Below are 23,195 nucleotides of genomic sequence, written 5' to 3' on the forward strand. Positions count from 1 at the left end.
TTACTTACTTACTTACTTACTTACTTACTTACGTTTTGGCTTTCCAACGGGGTTTTGGCGGTGGGTGTGAGTCGGTCGCTGTCATAGGAGGAGGAGGAGGGTTGGCTTGGTTTCCGATTGCGTCATTCTGTGGCGCGCAGTGTTTCCGGTGTGGGTCATTGGAAGGGAAAGCGGCGTAGTAGGGTGGATGTATACATGGTCGATGGATGGAGGTCACGGAGAGATTCTGAATGCCGACTAGCGAGTCAGCGCCACTACGTCCTTCTTTTTCTTCTTTTTCTCTCAACGCGGAACAGGAACGTGTGGGGAGGTGCTCGACTCGTTTAGGGTAGAGGAGAGGGAATGGTTGTGTCTATCACCCACTTCCTTGTTCGCCAACTAGCTTTTATGGGACAGCCGGTCTCCTCGGATAGGTATCAGCGACGGGTCTGTCTTGATAGCAAGATTCACGGAAGATTCTCTTGGGGATGTTGTTAGTTTACACATTACGTTACGTGCACTTTAGTACCTGCATACTGTGTATCAAGTCATCTATACCAGGCGGTCACATTTCAAGATCGGAGTGGAGGATTCGCGTCGAGTCCGGCTCGGATGATCGGGCCGGGCGACATCACGCTGGAGATCGAAGACACGTTCCTTGCGGGAGACTTTGAGGTCTGATGAGGTGGCGGAGGGAACGATCGGTGCTGGTGACGGTGAATGAGATGTCGGCGTTTGAGTTGGTGGATGGGAAAGCTTTCGGAAGGGAGGGTAGGAGGTGTTGCTGCGTTGGGATCGCGGAAGTCGAGTATTGGATGATAACACGGGTGAAGCGTCTCGGTCGGGCGACTGGGTATGCTCTTGGGTAGTCACGTTGCTGTGGAATTGGCTTTCTCTGGCTCCGGTCTGTTTTCTGAATATACTGCCAAAGGGCGAGGAAGTGATGTGATGAGACTTGGGGCAAAAGTAACAACACTCATCGAGGCCAAAAGACCCTGATATTTGGTGGACTTGCGCGCGTAAATCTACTAACTTTTTTGGGGCTATTAATTCTAATATATGACGAGATTGAGTTTGAAAATGAAGGGCCCGATTTGTTAGAAGCTCGAAGCAAGGGGTTCTACCTTTGGCGGAAAAACCTTGCACGTTGTCTGTTGATGCTTTGGTTACATCGTGTCCAAAAGTTTATACTCGCTTGGCGACAGCGTTCGGGTAACATTCGTGAGCACGCTTAGACTCGGAAGACGAAGTGTTGCATTCTTCAGTACATCGGCCCAGTCTTCATTGCTGACAGGAACGATGGGGATTCCGCCGCTCATGTAGCAGTTGATGACAGCGCTGAATAGCGAATCGCTGTCGTACATGTATAGCGTCGCCGCTGGCTGCTTTGTGGTTGCTATTTGCATTGGTTGAAGTTAGTGAAGCGCGGCTTAGATGTGAGAGGAGGAGAAAGCCTGAGAGAAAAATACACAGGAAGGATATCCATCCGCCCCGAGGCGGATTGAACGCAAAACAACTTCGTAGCCGTGCGGACCGGTCTATGACGTTCCTCCATGTCGCAGTAAACGTCGGGTCGATAACCCCTGGACTACCTGAGACGCCTTGACTCATGAGCGCTATGCGGCAGGAGTCTAAACTTTTTTTTCAGCCAATTGCACAACATTCAAATGGCGAATTGCTGATAGCGGATGTGGAATTGGGGAATGCGACTTACAGTGTTTCCAGATTTTTGGAAGCTGTATTATCGCCTGTGGACGAAGGTTGTTGGTGACCGAATGGAAAGGGGGCTCTTGAAATTGTGGCTCGGCGAAGAGGTGAGAGTACTGGGATTGGTAGCTGGCCACAGATTGTCTGGCGAAAGGTATTTCTAGCAGAGCTTGTTTGCAGTCGTCTACCTTTGGGGTGCCGAAAATCTCTTCGCTACAAATGAGGGAGCGGACAAGCGGAAAACAGATGCTGCATAGAAATAGGATGCCTGTACTGAAGCAGGAGAACATCGTGTCCTTGGTGGAAATGGTAGGTTGGACCCATTTGACGAGCGGTGTGTATGACCGAGGGGAGGGGATTCTATATTTTCGACGGATGAAGCTTCTGGAATTGCATGTCTATGCTCACACGGAGAAGCGCAGGCCTTCAGCGTTCAACAGGGCAGATGACATCCGCAATAGGACGTGCGTCGGAAGTAGACATGCCGGCGGCTCTGCGCCTATACCGATTATTTTTCAAGGCCCAAGCGATTAGGTATGTTTCTTCAAGTGGAAGGTTACGTCTTGACATCATGATTGATCAATCTCTCTCTCTTAATCAGAACTCACCACGAGCCAGGAAACTCCCAGACAGCACAGCCAAGAAGTCCCGATGTTTATTTCCATGATCTAATTTTCAGATGCCGTGCGGATGACGCGGACCATCCACACACGATGTTGCCACAGCGAGCCTCATACTTGTCGCTGAACTATCTTCACATTTTCTGCTTAGCTTTGGGGCTCGCTCATATGTCTGTTGTGGAGGCTTTCGTATTCTGTAGCAGAGAAACTTTCGGGGTTCCCAGCTATAGAGACTGCATGGGCGCACTATCGGCAGTGCCAACGGATGACGTGGTACAATTTTTCGTCGAGCAGCAGCTCCGTACAGGATTACCAGAAGCCAATTGGGCGCGATTCGCTGATCCTCGTACCAGTGGGTCGCAGAAAGAAGTTCTGCAGGTGCCGAAATTGTGGAGTCATGGTCGGTCTAGCTGAAGCATCGTGACGAGGCCCATGACTGACGACAGCACCTAGGGCATTGCAACATTGCGTTGCTGAGTTATGTTCATGGTGAGGAGGGTGTTCAACTCTCGGCTGCGTCGTGGTCGAAAATATTCGCCGCTGGATTGCAGACGCTGATGACGTGTCTTGCTTCCAACCATCAAGGTGGTGCTGCTGTAGTCAATGGTAAGGTTGCATCTCAATATCCAATGTTCAAGACCGGGAGTGTCGCTAACAACTTGGGCATTTCAAAGGCATTCTAGGTTTTCCATCGCTTTCGGTATTCGTGTGGCAGGATGGATCGGGATTTGACCGGACGATGAATAACTACATGAGCGCGCCATTTCCGGCATGGATCGATCCAAGTAATCCAGCGACTCTGCAAAGCAATGTCTCTTTCTTGGGCAATTTGACGACGACGGGAATCTTGCTCAGGGCGCATGCATCAATGTCATAGTGCTACCTTCTTTCGCTTGTGATATTTGTAGCCATGTCACAAGATGTGTCATAGGCAGGCAGCATGAATAGGAAGTGTGAATTTGGGGATAGATTGCCCTTGCCTCGTTTCGATTCTGGTACAGAGCAACCTTCCTGGTTGATCTGAAAGGTAGTCAACACACCTGGCTCGGAGCATTGTCTTTTAGATAGTAGTAATTGCGAGAGTCCAACTTTATGTGGACAGAGGATGTATGCATTGTCACTTCTTGGTACAATTGTCCCTTTGGCCTCGCGTACCACTTTCACGCTGATGGTGGATGGTACTTTGTATTTGAGAAGATTGAGATCCTCGCGAAAGATAAAGAGGCACGCGCGACCAAATCCGGACTAGCGCTGTACTGCCAAAATTGAACATGGTTCCCCGCTTTTCAGAAAATAAGAAGCACCGCAACACCATTGTACCAGCGCCACTAGGAATCGAACCTGATCCGAACTGAATACCACCAACAACATGTTTCATCTTCCTTCTTTCCTGGTCCGAAATATTATACAAGTAAATAAATGTCACTGCTCATCAACACTGCAACCAGACGACTACTAAAGTAAGACCCGCGCCTGCACTCTCATGGTCTAAAATCTGACGTTGAGACTGGTGAAACGCCGTCATCACCATCATCGTGTCCCAGTGAAAGACTTCAATGGCGCAGACCAAGCATGATTGGCCTGATATATAAGTCTCGGAGGTCTGTTTGGGGGTGGGGATGACTGGATTGTCATTGTCACACGTAATGAGTGGCCCCGATCACCAAGGGATCAGCTAAAGGATGTGCCGTGCGGCGGGCAGAAACCTCATCCTTACTCTTAAATCAAGCATGCCGGTTGGAAAGATAGACTGTGCACCACTCTGCGGCACAGCGTTTCGCCAAACCACACAACACCTCCTCCTCGTTGGGGACGGTTTGCGGGCCTTGCCACACCCGAATTATATGCAGGTCTGCCATCCCATTCGATCTCAGAGCGCAGAGGTTTCGGGAGATCTCCTTCATCCTTGACCTCAACGCAGGAGACTTGGAAATGGACGCGCGGCAGGATTTTCTCGTGTCTTGATAACATGGCTACTTGGTCGTGGGAACCGTCTCCATTCATCCGGCAGACTCAAACCTAATCAATCGAGAACGTCTATAGGGTAATCGTCCCGACTGCTGAGCCATTCCCAGATCCGCTCTTCCGTATCGGAGGCCCTAATTGAGGACCACTTGGAGTCTGAACTGTCCGGAAGACCTTTTGAGATGATGGCGCACCGGAATGCCCAGCGTGAGGGAATGAAGTGCACAATTTGTATCGGAGCGCGTAGGGTAATCGAGCATCACCTCATTGCCCGCATAGTTTTCTACCCCAGGTTGCAGTATCTCACACCGATGTGTCTACCGTCGGCTCCTAGATTCACATATCGCATGACTTGGAGAGACTTTCAGCTTTCCCGTCTTCTACTCTCGTTACGGGATAGAGGGGCTGAAAACCCGGTGCCCGTGACGCACGTGACTCATTCCAGTAATCATTCAACTTTAACAGCGCCGTTTCATACGAACATCTCAGGAGCCAAATGACACTGTTCGTCGGCTTCCATTACCACCTCCTTCTGGTACTCGTACACATGTCCGCTAGGACCGGCACATACGCCGCCCACGTTCTTTCTTCCACCAGCAAAATTGGAATCTTCGTCGGCTTCGTTCGCCATTGCCTAATTCTTTTGAGACAGCTCTGGCATAGGAACCGTATGTCACATCGCTTCTCTTGAGCAGTGTTTCGATTTTGTGTGCCACACCAGTACATCGAAGATCAATATGAATTTCCCCTCAACGACGGGTGGAAACACCTTCTGCGTCACTGACCATGGTGTACCATGATATATTTGCTGTTGGTTCTGCGGAAAAGGTGTATATATGGCCTCGGATGTCTTTTTCATAGACCATCATCGACATTGCCCTTCGATGGATCTCAAGTCTCCAATATGTTCCTCATCATGTCTCCAACTTTTGTCGCTTCCATACTTTATCTCTCCGCGCTCGCAACCGCTCTTCCAAAGGCTACGCCGGTGATTGAAGATCGACAAACTCCAACATCCGACAACATTCTCCAGGCTCGACAAACACCATTCAGTCCGGCCCAGCAAGCATCCGCAGTAGCACAGTGCAAAAGTGGGGACCTCAACATCCCTACCGTCACGGATTGGATAAATCTTCAGATCGACGACTGGTTCGATATCTTCTGGACTGACGTGCCAGCAATATACTACAACAATCATGTTACACCTCCCACTGTTCCGTATGTGATATCCGAAATATATCAACGGGATGGCATCACGTGCACAATAGCCGACTGTAAAGAGCCATCCACCCTCACCCAGTCGGAGTCATTGTGCTTACAACGTGTAGCTTGCATCACTGTCTCTCTCCAGTGCTCCGATTGGCTGACACCAGCGCCTAATGGATCGTTCGATGCCGTCCGTGCTTACGTGTTTTATAATGGCTGGAGGGCCCTTGCAGGTTTGTGAGATCCCTCCTCGATGACCGCCCGCCCTTCCAGCTTACATCATGTTCAGAGTTGTTTTACCAGATGAATGTAGCAACGGCTTCTTCCGAAGTCAATCAGATTAGTGTTGCAAGCGTCATTGGATCGGTATATCATTCTACCCCCTACTAATGTAAGCATCTCTCACTGAACACCCATCGGGTAGACCTTTGGCAACGATACCTCTTCTGGCGGTCCATCGTGGGACAAGACCACATCTGCTGGTACCCCGGCAATTGGAGGTGTATCTGCCATTCTTGGAGCTCTGTCAGTGAGTCAGGATTTCACTCTATCCCTCGAGCGCTTGGTAAGCTTTGGTGGCTCAACATGTGCTAGTTCGGCACTGCTTCCTCCGCGACCGGTGTAATTGGCAGTCTCCTGAGTGGGATTGTAGGCGGCATCAGTCTTGGAGACGCAGCCCCTGCAGACCCCCGGATTGACAGCATAAATGATTTGGAAGGTTCAATGGAGACTCTGTACTGGTCACTCAACAATGGACTAGCCGTTACCTATCAAACCGTCCTGCTCTGGAACAATGGCAGTGGAGGTGGTTTCCCCCAAGTCCAGGATCTCCTCAAGGGAGGCGCCTTCGTTGATGAGGGGGTCGGCCAAAGTAGCCTTCTTTCTTCGATCGAAGACCAGACATTCTATGACAATATGCGCGATGGTTCGGCCCGTATCTTTGGCTGGACGGCTATCAATACGGTGTGGAGAGATGCAGATGTATTCATTGTGTACCTGCCTTATAACGCTCACATTCCGCCGTATACCAATTTTCAAGTACGCTATTCCCATCTCTCTAACGTGAAGGCATTCGCTGTGATGATTCAGCTATCGATCCTGACTGACTTTTTCTCCCACCACTGTAGCAATCAGACTGCCAAGCTCTCTTGACGTCCCATACTTGGGCAACTCCCACGCTGTGTGAAGGCGACGGCATGACCATTCTGGTCGGCGACGCTTCAAACCCTAGCATCGGCCCTGGCGTCGCTCCCCATGGATACAGCAGCACAATCGATATCGCCGGGGTCCCCTTTGACTACCATAACGTTATGGCATCCAGTGTGGGTGCTTGGCAGCACACGGGTTTCAACGCTAATATCTCGAATCCGCTCGTCGCGGGCTTGCAGACAGGGAACATTGATGTGTCTGATTTGGGCGATGTGCAGAGTCTTGGAGATCTGCCGATGACTACTGAAGGGTACGTACATTACTTCTCTGATCAACGAACCTGCAGACATTCTTCCTTCCACCAAGTGCTCTTTCTTCTTCCCTTCCTAGCCCTATCTTATGCGCCCCATCCTCTCCTAAATACTTGCCTGAGCCTTACCTACACCCCGAAGAAGCAACATCCACACTGCTAACTCCCAACTCTCCTCTACTAGCGTCTTCAACCTCCCCGTCTGCCAACTTTTCGACTTCAACAGCGTCTACGGCTTCTACCCGCCCAATGAACAAACCAATCCGCAATTTTGGTGCGGATGTCTATACGCGAGTGCCAATTCGCCAGCGGCACCGTCGCAACTTTTCAGTGATCACATCTCCAGTGGGCTCACTGCGGCGGTTAAGAGTGCGAACCCTTGTTGTGTGTTCGATGGGACGGATTATCCGAGTGGGTGCGGGGAGTCACCATCATAAGGGTACTGTCAGGGAATCAAAGCGAGGGAGACGGACCATGCTGGCCATGCGTTTACGAAGTGCTTGAAGGTAAATATTATCTGATTTCATTGGCTTCTTGGTTCGAGGTCTCTGCATGTCATGCTCGGTACATATGATGGTCCTTGTGAATTGTTTCCTTTACTCTATACACATCTCTTCATACTGACATGTCCACTTCACCGTACTGTTTCGATAGAATTGTGGCTACCCTACATTACCTCCCTGGACGTAAAATGCCGGAAGCCAAGTGTCCCACCGACATGAACGGTCAAGCCTAGATCTAATCAGTTCCTTCCGCAACCTGCTTACAACTTGATTTCGTAGATTTTCGTACCTGTGTTTCATCGTGTAGCTTCTGACGATGACGAGTAGATTGGATAGCAGTGTGGGAAGGCAGGACGTGGCACGCTTAGACATACTCTCTACCCTGCCTTGTGGAGATAATCAGAGAGGCAAGCTGAGCGGGAAGACTACAACACCTTTCAATCAGATTGACGATGCCAAGAGCCAAGCAAATAAAATTTATCTGATAGAATGTTTTGGGTTTAGCGCGAGCTCTTGATACTCTACCACGATGTGAGTCCTTTAGGGATGGGCCAATACGCATCCATTTAACCTACAACAGTGTGTTGTACTGCATTATATCTCCTGCCCTCAAATCCATATACAAAGGGTGACACTCGCTAGTGGGGGCTACGTGGCGGCCGATGTGGCAGCTGATGTAAGAACCGTGGCTGCTGATTAAATCTCTTGCAGCCTTGCATCTGTGCCATTTTTCGGTGATCAAGTAGAGGGCCAATGGACAGCGGGCTGACATAGACATCCAGCGCCTATCACTCCTTCCGTGAGCTTAGTTGCATACGATGCCAAGCCGAACACGCACCTGTTCAGGCTTAGTGCTCCGGTAGCATCTAGCCGAGAGCGCCCGCCAACGACAAGTAACCGTGCGAGGTGGCGGCAACGTGATGCCTTGCATTCGACTACTCCCCTTGAGAAACAACTGAAAGGAACTTCTCGGTACTGTTGAGCCAATCTCAAGGATGTTGTCTTCAAAGTATTTGGGGAAGAAAAGAAAAAGAAAAACAGCTGTGGCCACAGCAGGGTCAGTTGCTCTGCGATCCGATTGAGCGTCCTATCGAGCATTAAAGACGGACGCTGTCGCTGATTTTCCCCGTGATTAATATGCCAGCTGATGCGCAACGTCTACGGCACAAGCTCTGCTTAAGCCATTCAGGGGAACAAGCCCTTTTGACACCAAGCTCTATTCCCCTTGACCTTTGAATTCTGATATATCCGCTCACACATGCAGACTTAACGCTATCTGTCTCATACGTGATGCCGTCACCCAGCAGAACCAATGGTGGTGCAGCTGCAGGGTCAGCTGAAGGATCGGGCCCGAAGAAATGGCAATTCGTCAACGTCAGCGAGCCGAAGAAGAACCAAGACAAGGATGTCATAAGTATAGTACGCGCTCATGCTATGCGTAATGTACGCCGGAATCAGCGATTGGAGCTCATGGCCCAGTATCAGAAGAGGCTAAAAACCAAGGCCCCAAAATCGGAACATGCGGATTCAAGCGTGACAGCTGAGCACTCTCTACAAATGAATCCAAATGGTTGGTTTACGGGTGATAAGGCAGATGCCGACGGGCCGGTGGCACTGCACGAGATGCTCTCTAAGCTTGGGTTCATCAATATGGGTCATCTAGCGAGCAGAAATGAGGCTGAACCTGCGGCTGAATGTGATGAGCAAGCACAACGTTCAGACTATTGGCCGAGCTACGGCGAAGAGGAGACGCGAGCTCTCATGCGCCCTATGCCCGGGACATGCCGTACTGGATCCCCAAAGTCGTTGGTTGGAGACGGGGTGTTTGATCCGTTCAATGCTATGCCGATTGCTAGCTGCAACAACTACAATGGCTACATTTTAAATCACTGTTAGTGTCTCTTCCGCATCTCTTTCCTATTTTTTCATGGACACTATGAAACGTGTATTCCTATTTACTAATCTCTTCTATCCATAGTCGCTTCGGTTATAGCTCTCAGCTGCCTACCAGTTGACCAGGGTAAGGGTCAGAACCCTCTCACGAAGATCTGGCTTCCCTATGCTTTGCAAGACTCCACCCTTCTTCTCGCCACTCTCACATTCGCACAAGCACATCTAGAAATTCTGTCTGGTGATTGTAAAAGTCAAAGAACTCTTCTTCGCAAAGGCGACTCAATCAAGGCTGTCAACGCGAAGTTGGGGGACCGTGAGCATGCATTGTCCAATGAGACTATTGGATCGGTGGCGATGCTTGCCGCAATGGAAGTATGTCAAGAGACTCGTCTGCTTGCATGTTCTGGTACAGTCGAAAATTCAGTCTGACTGACGTGAAACTTCATAGAGCATCCTCGGCAATTACAAGGAATTCCAAATCCATATGAATGGTCTACAAAGGATTGTGTACATGCGCGGTGGACTGCAAAGCTTAGGATGGGACGGCGTTCTTCATATGTTCATTGCATGGTATTTCACCCCCCTTTTTCTGGCCAAGCGTGGAAACAGGCTGGACCCGTCGGAACAAAGACATTGACTAGCTATTTAGGCAAGACCTGCTATCTTCCGCAATGATGGCTTCAGCTCTACCATACGAACAAACGCCCTGCTGTCTTCTCATTCGAGGCGATCTGCCCTACTCCAATCCGATCTTCCCCGAATTTGGCCTCTCGACGGAGCTTTGTGGCGAGATCGCCGCTGCGTTCCAAAACATGCGCTACCTCTCTCGAAAGATTAACAACTGGGATACAACCCAGACCACTCGGGACATCATGTCCTTCAGCAAGATGCGTACGAACATCGTCGACAAATTGCTGTCATTCGCGAACCGAAAGCCAGCGGCAGAAATGACCAACCTCGACTACCACATCGAAACATGTCGTCTCGCCGCTCTGATCTACATCAAAGTCGCTCTCCACATGTACTTCCCCCTCTGCGCCATCATCCGAAGCCTAAAAGCCCAGCTCATGAACACCATCAAACAAGGCGAAGCCAACCACACCATCGGCCTCGGCGCTCGCCCACCACCGGGCTCCATCACATGGGCCCTCTTCATCTGCGGCAGTCTCCCCCTCGACAAGGACGAAGAAGAGTGGTTCGCCGTCCGCATAGCCAGAGGGATCAGGCCGTCCGGTGTCGAGACGTGGGCTGAGATGGAAGAGCACTTGGGACGGATTTGCTGGCTCCCCAAGCGGAACACGCCTACTTGTAGGAGTCTGTGGCGGAGGGTGGGGAGTCTCCATGCAGAGTACTGGGCTGCTCAGGTGCGTGTGGTGGCGTCGGATGGGAATAGGAGTGGACTGTATTATTGGTATCCTCGTTCTGAAGAGGAGTTCTCGCGCCGTCAGGGATCGTCTAACGAAACGATGTCGGGTCAGCGAGAATGCATCGGATGAGGTGTCGAGAAGACAGGAGCTACTGCACACGACGTATAACATTCCAGCTTCTCCGCATCTACCAGAGGTGTAGAATTAGTGAGTCAGCGATGATTGTTCTGGGAGGGTTATCGATGGTTATATTTTTGGCTCCATCCTTATGCCTTTGATACGTCCCCCTCTGCCGCTTTAGCATACTCCCATTGGAAACCCATTTCCCACCAATCAAACCAACAAAACCTGCATTTGCGCAACTCACTCCACGTCAGACGGTCTGATCCGCTGACAAAGCCGCACCTGCTTGCTTACTCAGGCACACGTGCAGTCGACTACCTTGGAGCATCGATCGTGATGCTACGGATCGTACCTCGACCCCGACTCTTATCTCGGCTGATCATCCCGTTCACCACCACCCCAGCCCGATTAGTGAACTGATGACGGTGGTATCATGGTTGCGGGGCGCGGTGTCGGGTACGGTGGATATGGCATAGGCGGACGGTACAGTAGTATGAATGCTCGGGTTCTGCGAGTGTGGATGGATGCTGTGGTGGGGTGTAGGAAAATTGGGTGAGTGAGTGAGTGAGGTGGTGAGGGCTGGTGGGCGGGTGGTATGAGGAGGAGGTTCGGAAGGGGGGAGGGGTTTGGTGTGAGGATGTGGGCATGGTTCGTGGTGGGAGGTGTAGGGAGGAGGGTTTCGGCGTTTGCGTGGGTGTTGTTGACGTGGTTGGGGGGTCCTTTGGGGATTCGGGAAGGGGGTGAGGACTTTCGGGGATATCGATGTGGTCGTGTCTGGAGGATTCATGATTGAGTGAAGTGGAGGAGGGTTGCGAAGGCTGAAGGTGGGGAAGTCGAGGGTGATGAGATTAGGCTGTTGGATTGGTGGGACTGGGGGGTTGAGAGGGTGAGTATGCCAGAGGGTAAACATCAGCGTTCGAAGAGTGAGTTGTGCGTACTTCGTGATTGACTGAGGAGTTCTCTGCATCGGCGCCACGAGAAATCACTCGCTGGCAATATCACAAATTTTCTGCCCCTCTTTCGCATTACTCAGGTCCATGAACGCCTTCTCGAACGCAGTCATGATCTCTTGGACGACCCCGGTTTCAACGCTCCTGTCGTGATAAGCCATCGCACTCACCCCCTGCTTGTCAATCTCACATTCCAACATCAGCGGGTGCCAGATGCGGTAGAATTGTTGCTCCAACGGTGCCGGCAACTCATTCTCCTCGGTCCTCTCTTTTTCCTCCGCCTCTATATCCTTCGCCTGGATGTTGAGCCATACATAATTCGAAATCGCTGTCGCCGCCTCAGGACTCAAGGTCTTAATCTCAAGCCAGCCGATGGCTTCGTATTTGGTGGATTCCCAGATGTCACGCTGGAAATTACGAACGAAATCGTGAGTAAGGGCGGCCTCATCAATGTGCACGGGCCACGGTGGCTGGTTGATCAGAGCTCCGATGTAGTTCTCGATACCTTCAACTGGGAGGGTGCGACCTGAGCGCATGATCCCGAGAGCTATGTCAGCCGCTTCGAAATGCCGTGATAGCGCGAGTACCCACGCCACCGAGATTATATCTGGGATGGTGAATGCTGAGCCTTTGGCTGCGCCGGTTGAGGCGAAGTTGATCCGGAGAGGTAACTTCTGGTCTGCTTCCCAGTACCGTCCATTTGGTGATTGGAATAGAGGCTTGAATGTGACGCCGGCGTAGTGAGAGCGCCAATAGTCGTATATGGCTGTGCGGTCGAGGGTTTGGAAATGTTGAACGAGCTGTTTCGGGTTAGGCTCCTCTGCGATAGTGAAGTTGGAGTCGGTATAGGCGCGGCGTAGCTTCGCGTTGATCAAGCCGAGGGACCATCCGTCGTAGATTATGTGATGGGCTGTCCAGACGAAACATGTCTTGTGTTCATCGTTGGGGTCTTTGATGAGACAATATGCGCTCAGCGCATTTCCGAAACCGACGATAGCTTTCTTTTCTTCTACGATGAAAGCGTCAAGGTCTGTGGCTGTCCGGATGTTAGGAGTTGCGGTCGTGACGACGGAGTACATGCCCACTGCCGTTTTAATTACGCGAGTACGCAGTATATCATGCGATGTGATGATGCGTTTCCAGCAGTCCAGATATCGTTCCAGATCAGTTCCTGGTGGGAGGGGGAATGTTATCGCGGCTCTGAGTTCGGGAGCGGTCATGTATGTTTCATTTTGTTGCGGTAGGGGGTAGATGTCTTGGATCACGTCGAGGGTGACGCTACATTGTGTGGCTGCTTCTGTTTGGAGATCCATGATCGAAGAAACTTCCTCTTGGAGTAGAGTATAGGGTTCAGGCATCCATTCCTTTTGAACTGCGCTGACACTCGGCTGGACTGCAGCAGCGAGTTCGGCAATTGTGGGGTGTTCGAAAAGCATATGCACGGTCAGGAAAAGCCCTGCACGGCGAGCAATCGCTACCAGGCGGATTGCAGTTACAGAATCACCGCCAAGTTGGAAGAAGTGGTCCTCGAGGCCTATGCGAGATGGTGCCATTCTGAACGCTTCTGTCCAGATTTGTTGAAGCCGTTCCTCCGTATCTGTCATTGGTGGATGTTGCGACTCATAAGCACGGTCTGCAATCACACCTTTGGTTGGCGGAGAAAAGGACGTTATGAATATCTGGCGGAGTCCTGCCCTGTCAATCTTAGAAGAGTCAAGGTGTGGCATTGTATAGATAATTTATTTAGCTATTATCTAAGCTCTAATAGAATATAGTATATCTATATTATATTCTAAATAGCATTAGAAGTAGCTATATATTTAATCTTATATATTAATTATACTATAGTCTTCTACTTAATAAATCTTTAATTAATTAATCTATTATTTAATATTATAATTATTCTAGTCGTTAATTATATTATAGATATCTTATCGACTTAATTAATATCTAAATAGTCGAATAGTTATAGTATTACTATTTTTATAATCTTAAAGACTATTTTACGTATTCTAGTCTTAGCTAAGTATTATAATATCTTTTTATATACTTACTAATATTAATAGTTTAAATTAAAAGAGAATATAGCTAGTTTATTAATAGTAAATACTAAATTCGATTATATCTAAGTAATTAGATAATTAATTTTCTTTAAGCTACTCTTAAATACGATAACGTTCGCTAGATTAGTTATATATATATTAGATATAGAGATAAGATAGTTATTTACATTTAATTCTATTAAGATAGATAAGATATAATACTTTTTTATATTATAGATTATGAGAATCTTATTAATAAATATAGATTAACTTATTTTAAATATTTTTATTAAGCGATTTCTTTCGATCTTTATACCTAGATAATATATATATAAATCGAGATTTACGATATTAAATTATTCGTATAAAAGTCTCTTAGTCTAGTCAATTAATAATTAATTATTAATGATTTTAATATTATTAATATAGACGGCTAGAAAGATAATTTCTTCGTTTAATTAATAGAGAAATAGATATAAGTCGAATTATAAGTATATAAATTCAATTTTAAATAGAAACTCTATTAGCGTCTCGTATTACTTACGACTAGACTATTTTAGCTCGTATAATACTCTAAGTAATAAATAAACTCGATCTTAATCTAATTCGATAAAGCCTTTTAACTATTTTATATAGATCTTATACTTAAGTTTTATATATAGAAATACTATTATAATATTAACTAAATCTACTTTCTAGTCGTAGTATATAGCTAAGACTAAGAGAATCTTTTATATAATTAGCTTAATAATATCTAAAAAGGTTTTATTATAGTCGATATCTTCTTATTAAAGAAAGTCTTTAATAATATATCTAATCTTATAGCGTAGAATTTCGTTATTTACCTCTAGCTTCTTCTTATAAATCTATCTTTTCTTAAGAATAGTATAATATATTAATTTTAATACTAGCTTTTATATCTTTATTTTTTATAATAAGTTTTATTACTTTTATATAGCGATTATTTATTAAAATACTTTAGAGCCGTTAATTACTTCTTTATAAATATAAGACTTAGTATCGAGTATAAGCGATATAGCCCGTACTAATTTAATAAATTCCTTCTTTAAAATATCGAAATTAATTTATTTATTATTTTAAATAGTATTATAATTTTTTAATTTATTCTTAATACGCTCTAAGCGTTTTAATAAATTAGATATAAGAAAATTTAATATATTAGAAATAATATTCTTCTAATTACTTAATTTAAATAAATTTCGAAATAAAGTTAGCTTTAGAATTTTCTAGGTCTATAGACGGATTTTAGGCTGTGGTCTTAGAGTCTTCTCTAGATATATTTATTATCGTTTTACTATTTATAACTAATAAAGAAGAAGCTTCTAGAAATAGTAAAATTCTTCTAGCGATGGTAATAATATTTATAACGTTTTTATCCTCTAATATCTTACTTAGTGTTACGATTCTATATCAAATCATTACTTAGTAAGCGGAGAACACCACTACAATAGCCTATCATCTCCACTATATTAAGAAGTAAGAGGAGGAACTACAATAGGCAAATATGGAGAACCACTACGGAGAACACTATGGAGAATACTACGGAGAAACCAAGCGGTAACAAAGCCACCATCGTCAAGAACACGGCTCAGCTCTCCAAGATCCCACGTCATATGCTCTCCACGATTTCATATCAAATCATCATCTCCAGACGGAGAACACCACTGCAACTTGGCTTATCATCCCTACTGCATTAAGAAGCAAGAGGAGAAACTACAACAGGCAAATGCGGGAGAACACTGCGGAGAACACTACGGAGAATACTACGGAGAAACCAAGCGGTAATAAGGCCACCATCGTCAAGAACACGGCTCAGCTCTCTAAGATCCCACGTTATATTAGTTATTTACTCAGTCAACTACTCAGCTAGCTATTTAGTCTGATACTCTACAAGAGGAGGAGCAAGAGAAAAACTATAATAGGCAAATGCGGAGAACACTGCGGAGAAACCAAGCGGTAACAAAGCTATCATCGTTAAAAACATAGCTCAGCTCTCCAAGATCCCACGTTATATGCTCTCCACGATTCCACATCAAATTATCACTTAGCAAGCGGAGAACACCACTGCAACTTAGCTTATCATCCCCACTCACTTTAAGGAGTAAGAGGAGGAACTACAATAACGTTATAAGAGGAGGATCTACTACAACAATTATAGCCAATTAGGCTTCTGCAGAAGAAACATCGAACGATATATATTTAAACGAATTGAAATCGTTCGATGTCTTACTCTAACAGCTATTTTATTATTCGAAAGATTTCACTACGGCAGGAGATAATATGGGATTCACACCACTAATTAGTATATTATCTCTATTTCTTTCCAATATTTCGATACTTCTTATTATAAGAACATAGCCTTTCTCTATTTCAATCCTCTACACTTAATATACCTTTCTAATTAGGCCTTAGCGCGCCTCTCTTCACACATATATACCTATATACTATATAGATTAAATCAATTTTATAATAGTGAAAGTAGGTCAAAAGACGACAGCTAGCAATTAGAGTTCGATTTAACTTAGGGCTAGGGCTAAAATTTCATTTAACTTAGAAAAATCCAACTCCATGAATTTAATTCATGGGCCTTTACTTATACTATTTATAATTAGACTATTTTAATTTATATAATATTCTAAATAGTAAATAAACTCGATCTTAATCTAATTCGATAAAGCCTTCTAGCTATTTTATATAAATCTTATACTTAAGTTCTATATATAGAAATACTATTATAATATCGATTAGATTTACTTTCTAATTATAGTATATAGCTAGAGCTAAGAGAATCTTTTATATAATTAACTTAATAATATTTAAAAAGATTTCGTTATAGTCGATATCTTCTTATTAAAAAAAACTCTTGATAATGTATTTAACTTTATAGCGTAGAATTTCATTATCTACTCTTAGCTTCTTCTTATAAACTTATCTTCTCTTAAAGATAATACGATATACTAATCTTAATACTAGCTTTTATATCTTTATCTTCTATAGTAAATTTTATTATTTCTATATAGCGATTATTTATTAGGATACTTTAAATTTATTAATTATTTCTTTATAAGTATAAGGCTTAGCATTGAATATAAGTGATATAGCCTACGTGTTAATTTAATAATAATCTTCTTTACGACATCGAAGTTAGTCTATTTATCGTCTTAAATAATATAATAGTTCTTTGATTTATTCTTAATTCGCTGTAAGCGTCTTAGTAAAGCAATAGTAGTAGCCTCCTTTAAAGCGGAATAATGTTAATTCGCTATCAAAGAGGTCTGTGTGGATGCTATCAAAAGCATTTTCTATATTAGTCATTAATTTATAACCTAGAGTCTTCTTCTATTTCCCATAGGTGCATAGCTCATAAAACTGTCTTTTGATATTGTTTATGATTTTTATTTCCTCTATCATAGTCGATAGCCTAGTAACATTATCGAAATTTAAATAATTTAATGCTTAATGCTATTTAATAGCTATTATCTTTCGATAGTTAGCTTTCTTAATAATCGCGGCCATAGCGATCTCTTTAGTTATTATAGCTTTAAATAATATAAGTCTTAACTTATAAAGTGTATTTATTAATTCTCTCTTAAGGACGATATCGTTATTATTATTATAGACTCTTAAATAATCCTCCTTTTCAATATAAATAAGATTATTATATTAAAATATATCTAGAAATAATAGATTTATAAATAAACCTTCGAAAGTATTATTTAACTATTATAAATATATTTTATACTCTTATATACTTCGTAATAGTCTCCGCCGCTATTATTAGATTTAAAAAAGCGGTTAAATATATTAACTTCGTTTTTAAGATTATTAAAAAGATCTTTAACGTAGTTAATAAGGCTAATAAGGCCCTTAAGACTAAAAAGACTCTTAAGACTATTAAGGCTAAAATACTCTCCCTCTCGTAAGAATATTCTTATATATACTAATATTATCGAGTATTATAAGCTTAAATTAGATAAATAAAACGCCTTTACTTATTATTAAAGTAGATCTTTAAGAATTAATAGCTTAGCTATTTAAGGTTTAAGAGAAGCGAAATAATCGCTATTCTTATAAGAGTCGGATTTATAAGTTATATCGCTATTATCGCCATTATAGTCGTAGTTATTATTATCGTTACTCGAATATATTAAATTCGAACTTATTTGACTCTAAGTCGAATTAGAAGAAAAGAAGAGAAATCCCCTTTCGTTATATGAAAGATAAGAAGCCCTTTCTTAGTATTACTAAAAGATTTCAAAGTATAAATATTAAGTACTTTAAATAAATCTTCTTTAAGATCTTTAAGACTAAAAATTTCGCTAAACTAGTCTATATATATACTATCTCGATTAAGAAGAATAAGAATATTAATAACTATAATTATATAATATATTATTTTTATATATACTCGATAGTCGCTAGTCGCTTTATATACGTTAGCGTAAAGAAAGACTTAAATAAAACTTTATATACGTATACTATTCGCTTACTACGGCTATTTATTATCTATAGATTTAACTTTATTCTCGCTTATTATCTCGTCTTTATTACTATATATATTTAGAATAATTAAGATAATTTTAAGATTTAAAAAGCGAACGATTAGAGCTATAGAGATTTTCTTATATTTAAAGAAACTTATATAAGTAATAGTAAGTTAAATATCGCTATGTCTAGCCTTAGTAAGCCTATTATTATTAAAGAAATTAAAATTTATAAGAATTTTAATAGAGGTAGCTATTTTCGCGAGCGCTATATCTATTTATATATCTATATAATCTATTAGTAAAATTATTTAATAGATAAGTACCTTAAGGTCTTAAATCTAGCTATAAGTAGCTTTAATTATTTATTATTAGATAATTATATTATTAAGATAGAATAATTCTTAGAATACTTATAGATACTATAGTCGCTATAGTATATATCTAAGAAGTTCTTATACGCGCTATATAATCTACTAAACTCGAATTTACTTTATTAGAGATCGTTAATAGTTAATAATTAATTTAAATAATTAAACGATTACTTAAATCTAATATTTACTAAGACTATTTTAACTATTCTTCGAAAAGACGCTAAGATAGATTTTCGAGACTATATCTTAGTTTATTATAATTAAAATTATCTATTAATACGTTAAATATTCTAAATACTATCGATAAATCTTTAAAAATAGCTTTAATAATATCGTCTAATCGAGGTTAACTCTTAATATAAACTCTATTACGTCTATTCGCTACTCGATTTAATATCGAAATATAATAAAGATTAAAGACGAATTTATAATCTCTTATTTCTATACGACTATTTAGTTAATAACGATATTTAGACGAAGTAGAGCGTATTAAAATATATTATATATGATAACGTAGTAGTAATATTATTATAGAAAGGCTTAAGAATCTAATTCGTTAAAAGAGATCTTAAAGACGCTTTCAGATATATATTCGTCGCTATATCGAATTAATAACTACTTAATTTTAATTACGATAAACGCTATTAAAAAGAATAATATCTATTATTCGAACTACGTATATTATTATTTCTATTTAATCTCTTTATAAAGATCTTTATTTAAATTTTAATCGCGATTCTTCTATAGAAAGTAATACTTTACTATCTAAACGATTTCTTTATAATTCTTTTATTAGATAATAACGTAATTATATATATCTAATAATTTAACTAGCTATATAGCGAATTAGATCTTTAAATTAATTATATAAAGAATATTATAGATTTTATAGTCGAGTTTCTAGAAATCGAATTCGATAGTATTTATATATAGGCGAGATTTCTCTCGAATAAGCTAGCTAAAGCGAGAATTATAGTTAAAAACCTTCTAAAAAGAGTAATTATCTTATATTAGAAGCTCGAGTTAGCGATTAACTTTCTCTCTTTCGCTATTAAAGTCGTAATTTTAGAAAGAGTATTCTTAAGACGACTTTTTAATATCCTTTAAAGGTCTATAATAATTATATGAATTATAGACGATATAAGAGTAGACTTACTATAGTAAAATATCTTTTTAAAGTACTAGAATAGCGTCGCCTTAATATATTACGTCGATAGTCGAGTTATATAATATATATAAATCGATATATCTAGAAAATTCGATATAGAAGGCTATATTCTCGACTATCTCGATTATATTTAATCGATTTAACTTAAAGACGTTTTTAGTATTAAAATAGTTATATATTATTATTTTAAAGATATATAATTTAAAGAAATAAAGGTCGTTTATTACGCGATAAAGCTATAACTATATTAGTTACGAGAATCTCGCTTAATTCTCTACTACGATAATAATATATACGTTAATAAATTATATAAATCCTTTATATACGAGTTAGCTATAATCTTATTACGCGATATAGCTATATTAATAGCTACTTACAATATTATAATAATATCTATTTAGATATCTACGAAGGTTAACTAGCTAGTTAATAATCTATTATATTTTTAATATTAAAAAATCGCTAACATATATCTATAGCTAAAAGGTCTTATATCTCCGCTAAAATAGGGCGGGATTTATTAGAATATTAATATAATTAGATTATACTATCTTAAGAGACCATACGACTTCTCTAATAAAGGCTTACTATTAAAATTAAAAAGATATATATAACTTTAGTAAGATCTTATACGATCTATTACGCATTTATAGAGATTTAATCTCTTTTCTTAATAACTATAAATACTCTTACGAGCTAAATTATTAATCTAAGTACTCGCCGCGTTAAATCGAAGTCTATAAAGATATATCTTATTAGCCTTAGATTAGTCTATATAAATATAAGATTCGATAATCTCTTAGTATTTTATTACTCTTAGTTATAACGTATTATTATAAATAATCGATATCTTTATAGCGAAGTTAATATAAAAGAAAGGCGTTTAATTACTAAGAATCTATTACTTTAAATTCTTTCTTATTTCGATAAGTTAATTTATACTAAGGCGACTCTATATATCTTCTTTTATCTCGTCTTCGCGGTATTTCTACGCGTAAATAAGTTTATTTATAATAAGCGAGATCTTTAATAGAAGAACTTCGGCGAATAGTTTCTTATACGTCGCTCGATAAGACTATTCGATAATTATCTAAAACTTACGCTTTTAGCGTCTAAAATAAATCTATTTCGTCGTGAAATTATATTTACGATAGTTATATTAGACGATAACGTATATATAGTTAAAGTCTTACGTTATCTCTTTAAATAGAAAGACTTTATTTAATATATCGCTATTTTAATTAAGAGGCTTCTTCTTTACTAAAGAAATCGTTATTAATAATCTTCGCGAGATACTAATATTACTTAATATTAAGAGCTATTATTTAAGCTACTTCTTTTATAGAGAGGTTATAATATTAGTATATAACGCCGACCTTAGTAATAATGAGATTTAATTACTAGATCGTTAAAAGTTAGATTTCTATCGTCTATATATTATTACTTATTTAGTTTATATACTTAAAGTATTACTACGATATTAGTATCTTTTAGCCCGTTCGCGCTAGTACTATTAATCTCTACTACTTACTATAATAGATATTATTAGAAGTTCTTCTTAAGACCTTTACTCTCTTTAAACGACGTCTTAGATTTTAAGAGTTTTCTAGCGCTAAGAGATCTTTTTTAAATCATTTATATATCTAAAAAGATCTTAATTATTCTAATATTAAATATATCTAATTATCTATCTATATATCTATTTATATATACGTTATTTTATATATAATCTTACTATTTACGAGTATTAATCGTAATAGTAGAATTATAAATTAATAAATTTATTATAAGATAGCCCATCCTGTCAGCGAGGCTCTTGACCGCACATCGTTTGTAAGGAGAAGTTTCATCAACTCACCTTCGGAATGCCTGTGCTACCAGATGTAAAAAGGATATAAGCCAGATTATTTGGCCTCACATCCACCCGGAGAGGCTCACGTTTGGCCGCCCCAATCTCGTCACAGCAAGTTTGCCCTACTACAATAACATGTTCGCTCATATTAGCAAATACTGCCGCTTGCTGAGTGGATGTGAGGATGACGGAGGGCCTGATCAGGGAGAGGATGGTCTTGACCCTCTGCACAGGGGAACAGGGAATGGGCACGAAAGCCGCGCCAGCTTTCAAGACCGCAAGCATGGCAACGACGGTCCACATAGACTTTTCGAAGCATACTGGGATGATGTCCTCTGGCTTGATGCCATGATGGACTAGATGACTTGCAAGTCCGTTTGCATAGGAGTCCAAATCCCCATAGGTTAGTGCACCCTCTCTTGAGCGGACCGCTTCAGCATTAGGCTGGTCGCGGACCTTTTCCTCAATCAAGTGGTGGACACAGGCTTCGATTGCTGGAGGAACGAATTGGTTCCATTTTCGAATCTGTTCCAGGTCGGCCGAGGAGGCTTCATTGGCAACCTCGTCAGGGGCAGCTTCTACAAGACCCATTGAAACAGGAGGTAGTGGAAGAAGAAGAGTGGAGGTGAACGTGATGGATGTGGATCTGGGTGTGCTATAGGATGATTGTCTATAGACGTCTTGCCGGGCGCGTGCGGCGTAGTAGGCGGCTTAGTAGCTGTAATATGTTAAAAGACGTGTTAGAAGGAGGCACTGAAAGAAAGACTATGGCAATATTTATATTTACGACTGGTAGAGAAGCGTTTGCGAACGTGAGCGAGCTGACTGCGTGGCACGATTACTAAATGGTATTGTCAATCGCAATTAGAGAAGTTTAGCAACCATTTCCGAAGTATTTATCAATGGCCAGATAGATAACAGTTTCGTAGCCTAATCATATATGATAGCTTCGTCTAAAGAGTATTTCAAAGTGTAATAACTTATTTCAAAAAGGCTTCAATTAACTTATAATATTGTACTCATATATTCATATATTCACAATTGGTAATATTAAAAGCGAGCTAGGCTTTCTTAAAGATTCTTTAATAAATTTAATAATAAGACTTTTAGCTATAATATATAATACTAATTCTCTTTCAATAAATCCTTTTAGTAAAACTATTAGATCTCTCTATTATATTGATGGCTTACTACCCTATATCTCTCATATTTGCTGAAATTTCATGCATCGTTTTATTGGTGGTGGGTGGACAAATGACGATGCCAAGCTTTTGCAAGATTCACGCACACGCTAAATGCTGACTGCATGTCCTATAGCCAGGATGCTCCTGCAATCAAACCTCGGTATTATACAACCTTCATTGTATTTGGCTGATACAACAGGAGAATGCAATGATGCTGGATGAGAAAGACTCATGTCCAAGAGGAATAAATAATTACCCAACTCGCTATCCTTCCAGCCCAAACGAGAAGCACAGGAGC

General features: G+C 41.3%; 5 protein-coding genes across 5 annotated transcripts; 2 read left to right on the forward strand and 3 right to left on the reverse strand.

The window, feature by feature from the left end:
- Positions 1 to 1,145: 1,145 nt before the first annotated feature.
- On the reverse strand, positions 1,146 to 1,976 carry HO173_012141 (uncharacterized protein; the record flags this gene model as incomplete). The annotated part of the gene is made up of 3 exons (XM_037314014.1): positions 1,146 to 1,375; positions 1,449 to 1,610; positions 1,694 to 1,976. The coding sequence occupies 3 exons, from the start codon at positions 1,974 to 1,976 to the stop codon at positions 1,146 to 1,148; spliced, it is 675 nt and encodes a 224-aa protein (XP_037159103.1).
- Positions 1,977 to 5,175: 3,199 nt separating this feature from the next.
- On the forward strand, positions 5,176 to 7,373 carry HO173_012142 (uncharacterized protein; the record flags this gene model as incomplete). Its single annotated transcript, XM_037314015.1, has 7 exons — positions 5,176 to 5,545; positions 5,600 to 5,710; positions 5,767 to 5,843; positions 5,902 to 6,006; positions 6,072 to 6,515; positions 6,605 to 6,936; positions 7,121 to 7,373. 7 exons carry the CDS (start codon positions 5,176 to 5,178, stop codon positions 7,371 to 7,373), a joined length of 1,692 nt encoding a protein of 563 aa, XP_037159104.1.
- Positions 7,374 to 8,729: 1,356 nt separating this feature from the next.
- HO173_012143 (uncharacterized protein) lies at positions 8,730 to 10,828 on the forward strand (the record flags this gene model as incomplete). The annotated part of the gene is made up of 4 exons (XM_037314016.1): positions 8,730 to 9,330; positions 9,418 to 9,704; positions 9,781 to 9,902; positions 9,982 to 10,828. The coding sequence occupies 4 exons, from the start codon at positions 8,730 to 8,732 to the stop codon at positions 10,826 to 10,828; spliced, it is 1,857 nt and encodes a 618-aa protein (XP_037159105.1).
- A 382-nt stretch (positions 10,829 to 11,210) lies between these two features.
- HO173_012144 (uncharacterized protein) lies at positions 11,211 to 13,499 on the reverse strand (the record flags this gene model as incomplete). The annotated part of the gene is made up of 2 exons (XM_037314017.1): positions 11,211 to 11,349; positions 11,809 to 13,499. The coding sequence occupies 2 exons, from the start codon at positions 13,497 to 13,499 to the stop codon at positions 11,211 to 11,213; spliced, it is 1,830 nt and encodes a 609-aa protein (XP_037159106.1).
- An 8,211-nt stretch (positions 13,500 to 21,710) lies between these two features.
- HO173_012145 (uncharacterized protein) lies at positions 21,711 to 22,304 on the reverse strand (the record flags this gene model as incomplete). Its single annotated transcript, XM_037314018.1, has 1 exon — positions 21,711 to 22,304. The coding sequence occupies one exon, from the start codon at positions 22,302 to 22,304 to the stop codon at positions 21,711 to 21,713; it is 594 nt and encodes a 197-aa protein (XP_037159107.1).
- Between the last annotated feature and the right edge of the window lie 891 nt (positions 22,305 to 23,195).

Source organism: Letharia columbiana (genome assembly GCF_014066305.1).
Source record: "Letharia columbiana isolate WasteWater2 chromosome Unknown Sc0000074_s0, whole genome shotgun sequence".
In the NCBI taxonomy this organism is placed as follows: domain Eukaryota; kingdom Fungi; phylum Ascomycota; class Lecanoromycetes; order Lecanorales; family Parmeliaceae; genus Letharia; species Letharia columbiana.